The sequence below is a fragment of the Theropithecus gelada genome, chromosome 16 (genome assembly GCF_003255815.1).
Source record: "Theropithecus gelada isolate Dixy chromosome 16, Tgel_1.0, whole genome shotgun sequence".
Taxonomy (NCBI): Eukaryota; Metazoa; Chordata; class Mammalia; order Primates; family Cercopithecidae; genus Theropithecus; species Theropithecus gelada.
Window position 1 is genome coordinate 13,067,208 of NC_037684.1, and position 5,185 is coordinate 13,072,392.

Below are 5,185 nucleotides of genomic sequence, written 5' to 3' on the forward strand. Positions count from 1 at the left end.
CTTTTCTATAATTGTCATGAGACCTTGTACAAATCCTGTTCTGATTATTTCCCTTGTGTATTTGATGAGAATAATTATTCCTGCTACTAAATCACTTTGCAGAAACCTTGGAAAATTAGTACTAGTAGACTAACAATAGTGTAAGCTGCTCTGAGCAAAATGTTAGATAAATACATGGATAAAAAGAGGTCTGCTAAAATAACAATTTGAGGCTCCTAATAATTCTCTTCTTTGCATGTTTTCTTTATTTTTATTTTTACTTTATTTTATTATTTTTTTTAAAACCCAGGTTGGAGTGCAGCTGAATCACAGCTCACTGCAGCCTCGACCTCCCAGGCTCAAGGAATCCTCCCATTTCAGCCTCCCGAGTAGCTGAGACTACAGGTGCATGCCACCACCCCCAGCTAATTTTCATATTTTTTATAGAGATGGGGTTTTGCCATGCTGCCCAGGCTTGTCTCAAACTCCTGGGCTCAACTGATCCTCCCACCTAGCCTCTCAAAGAGCTGGGATTAGAGGTGTGAGCCACCACACCTGGATGTTTTCTTTCTAATTATTTCTTATATCCTTTGAAATATTTATCTTAGGTAAGTTTTTTTTTTTTTATGTGTTTACCCTCCTCATTACAATATAAGAGGATCTTTGAGAATAGAGGATGGCTTGTAAAATTCTATATTATTTTTTGGGCCCAAAAAAGATCTGTATGAGCAGAGGTGACTCAAGAGATGCTTATAATACATAATTAAATAAATCACGATGAATGGCAAGGGATACTCTACAGACCTTAAAATAAACTCTATGAAGTCCAACGCACAAGGAGATGAGGTTAAAGCATGCTAACTTGTCAACAGGCAGAAAAAATGGATTCACAGAGTTTCATGATACAAGGTCTTACTAATTTCTTTAGCTGGATGCTTCCCTATCACTGGGCACTGAAGACTCTTGCATCATAGTTTTTTGCTACTAGTAAGCCGGAAAACAGAGATAATGTGCCAGCCTACCTACACAAGACGAATCATGTTTCTCTCCAAGAACCTCATCGAGGGCACCTAGTTAAAAGTGGTAACTGAATTTGGTTCCATCTACATAATGGCATAATCAAGACAGAGAAATGATAAAAATGTTATGGCAGCTGATGCCTTCCCTAGAGACTGACAGAGTCCAGTAGCAAGGTCCAGATCCACACTGGAGTCTGTACTTGAACAAGATACAGATATCAGATTTAGTAACTAGAAATATTCCATCGACCCTCATCCCCACCCCACCCTTCCCCACAACAGACTCAATTATTAAGTGGCAAGAAAAATTCCCCATAGGGAAGTCTTGGTGCCTTCCTTCAAGAATGTGCCTGCCATTCTACAAGAAGTAAAGATCATGGAAAATCAGTTTCCATGGGGAAGATCATCTGAGAAGGATGGGGAGTAACAACTTTGGGGGCAATGAAGTTAGAAGGTTGGCATAGTTCTTCAAGGGAAGTCAAGAACATGGCCAGAAAATGCTCAACATTATAGTAAAAAGTTGAGGAAAACGTACCCAACAGAAAACTTTGATGCTCATTTTGAAGAAGGTAAAGCTGCCAGAAGACTGAGACACTGCTGAAAAAATGGGCACAAAAAGAAATACAGTGATAGAGGTGGGATCTAAAAATGTACCATTTTTGCATATGAGAGTGGCCTCGTTCCAGTTCATTACATAATTTGAGTGGAGTGGAAAGAACATGGGCTTTGGAATCATGTAGACCATGGGTTCTCAGTCTAGCTCTTCTAATTGAGAGATGTATGATAATGAGTTTCATCAACCTCTCTTAGCTTTGTGTTCTAAAATGAAAAATAACACCTGCATATTAAGTGCTTAGCTTAGCATAATTTCTCGCTCATAGTGGGGGATCTAAATGAGGTCTATTATTGCTGCTTTTAGTAGATTTATTTCTCTAGTTCTGTTCTTGCCCATGATTTCCCTTATGACCATTAATACATATTTCGAGGCTTCTGACCAGAGTGTGAAGGCACCATCAGTGCCGTGAACCTTGGACTCACTCATTAACTTCAGTGAACAGTGCCAACCCAATCTCACAGTGGTTGGTACCCTGGAGAACTATCTTAGTTGGCACAGGACTATCTACATTTCATAACATTTTGTTGCAGGTATTTGAAGTAGGTGGGCTAAAGTAACTTTGTTGTGTGGTGACCTGTGGCCAAATTTTGATGATCAATAATTTGCGTATTATTGTAAGGATTCACAATAATAAGGATGATAAGTAACATTTGCTTCTAATTTATGGGCTCTACCATATTATGCTTTTGCTGAAGCTTGGAGAAAGCTCATATGTACATAAAAGTGTGTCTAAAAGAAACAAGATTTTTGAAAAATGTCTGACTGTATACATTAAATGAGCAATACCCCCTACAAAGGAGTTCCCTTAGGAAGCTGTACAAACATTGTAACAATCCTGCATTAGATCAAAACACTTTGGGAACTTCTCTATTGGAATTGCCTTATGACCTAGTTTATGAGCCATATAGAAAACTCAGACTCATTAATTTATAGTCACACATAATTAATTTTTCACCTCTGGTGGAGTTACCCAGCTTGATCACCCATTTTGGCTCTGAATGATTTTGCTGCTTCCAAAATAAAATCCAATCTCAAAGTGTGAATATTTGCCACTATCTAGAGTATTTAGGAGAACATATCACATGTTATGAAGGCAATTCCAAAAAGAACTCTAGAATTTCAGATTCTGGAATAACATATCTCATGGCAGTGAGTTTGCTGAGGGCAACTCTCCTCTGGACAGCAGGTTATATTTAATAGTATATTTGTTTTTAAGATTATTCATCCAACAAACAATTATTGAGGGCTAGCTATTGTCGATTTGTTCTTTCATTCATTTGCTCAACAATTATCGAGTCCCTATTACTCGATAGGAACTGGGCTAGGAATCCAGCAGTGAATAGGAAAGACATGGCCACTATTCTCGTAGAGACTTCATCCAATTAAGAAGACAAATACTAAACAAGCAATTGCAGCAAAGAGAGGCATAATGAGAACATATTTCAGAGAGACTTAACCTAGTCTAGGGATTAGGGTAAACTTTCCTGAGGAAATGATTTTGAAGCTGAGATTTGAAAGATGACTAGGAATGTTCCAGGTAGAGGGAACAACATGTGTAAACCCTTGAGGGCAAGGGAGCATGATGTTGCAGGAACTAAAAGACGTTCAGTATGACCAGAGCATTTAGGGGAATAGCAGAGGACTGGAAGAGGCCAGACCATACGAGGTCTAATAAGCCACATGAAGAGTTCAGACTATTTCAGTTGCTCATACACTAAACAAGGGATATGCAATTCTGGTAGCAAATTGGATCAGAGAGAAGAGAGACTGGAGGTAGAGAGATGGTTTAGAAGGTTATTAGGAAAATCTGGGAGAGGATGATGGCAGTAGAGATACAGAGAAGTGCATGAATCTGAGAAATGCTCAGGAGGTAGTAGTAATAGGACTTGAAGATGTATTGGATGTCAGAGATTTTAAAGGATAGGGAAGAGTTAAGGAGGAGTATTGAGTAGCTGGTTTGGGAATGAAGAGTATGATGGTGGCTTTCACCGAGCTGGGGACATTGCAGAAGGAGCTCTAGTTATCCAGTGGAGGAGAGATGATGAGTATACTTTTGGCTATGCTGTGATTGAGGTGCTGGGAGAGTATCCAAGGAAAGGTTACCGGTATGTAGGTGGCTGGATATCCAAGTCTGTGTCTTGGGACAAAGATGGGACTGAAACCATTTGAGGACCATCAGCAAGAGGAATGAATCTGATCACCTATATTGGGTGTGCAGAGTGAAAAGAACACAAGGCCTCGGAAAGACCCCTGAGATGCACTAATATTTAAGAACTGGGTAGGAGAAAAGATGACCACAAGGGAAACTGAAGAATAAGCTAGGGAAGAAGGTAGATCCGGAGAGTACGGTGCTTGGAGACCAAAAAAAGAGAGCATTTCTTTTCTTTTCTTTTCTTTTCCAGTAAGAAGTCGTAACTTTATGATAGAAACAGCACAAATTTCAAACCAAGCTGCAGTTACTCCTTTGAGACACCAAAAAAAGTTGCTTTCAGATGGTTACATTGTTAATTCCATAATTGCATTTACAATATCATTACTGTTGTTCTTCAGAGCTTGGACTGCCTTTGCTCTCGACACATTTGCTTATGACATGACCAATTCTATGTCCTTAACTTCTACACCTGTTTCATCGACCTCTTCCTCTTCACTCTCCTCTTGTACAGTTGGAGTCTGTGTGTTTTCTTGAATGTTTGAGACAGCTTCACCTTGAACTTTGAATTTCTCAGCAGCTGCTAGTTGTGCTTGCTGAGATAAATCTTGGATCTTGGTTTCCCCAAAAACTATGTAGGTATCAGAAGCAGGGCTCTTGTAGGCATCTGGTTTTGTGACGACAAAGAGGATATTCTTAGATTTCCGGATAGTGATTCTAGTCACTCCTGTAACCTGTAGAAGACCCAGTTTGGACATAGCCTTCCGTGCCTTCTTTTCACTCCGACTCTGTTTTGCTTTACTGACTGGTTCTTCATCAATTTCAGCTGCTCCCGCCAGCTGGGCTTTTTGTGTGGTGGTCTGGGTGGAATCCTGTTCTTCAAGCCCTGGTACTGATTCACCACTGTCAGATGCTGTTCCAGACCCTGTCTCAGCCTGGGGCTGCGGCAACTCCTGCTCTGTAGCAGGGACGGTTTCGGTGACTTCGCCGGGCATTTTGTGCAGGGAACGCGGAAGCAAGATGGCGGCAGAAAGAGAGAGAGCAAGAGCGTGAGCCGCGCCTGTGGCAGAGGCAAGCAAAAAGAGAGCATTTAAAAAGACATTTGTCGACGGTGTTACCTATTGCCAAGAGGTCAAATCAAGTTGGAATGGAAAGGATCTATTGGATTTAGAAACTGTAAGTGACGTGGTCTGAGTGGTGTGGTGTGAGTGGCACTTGGGAATTGTTTAATGGTCAGTTCATTGAAAAAGTGACTAAATTGGGGAATCATTTTTTAAAATTTACATTATTTAACATGCTATTTTAACTGAAAACATATCACTGTACCTTTATTTGCCAATCTGTTGATAGGAGCCCTAAACCTTTCTTTGAGTATGATCTGTTTATTGGAATTCAGCCTCGGTTTTCTCACATAAATCATAT

At 40.1% G+C, this 5,185-nt stretch overlaps 1 protein-coding gene across 1 annotated transcript; it reads right to left on the reverse strand.

The window, feature by feature from the left end:
• Positions 1 to 4,008: 4,008 nt before the first annotated feature.
• On the reverse strand, positions 4,009 to 4,834 carry NACA2 (nascent polypeptide associated complex subunit alpha 2). The gene has a single exon (XM_025361755.1). The coding sequence runs from the start codon at positions 4,756 to 4,758 to the stop codon at positions 4,198 to 4,200; it is 561 nt and encodes a 186-aa protein (XP_025217540.1). The 5' UTR covers positions 4,759 to 4,834; the 3' UTR covers positions 4,009 to 4,197.
• Positions 4,835 to 5,185: the final 351 nt, after the last annotated feature.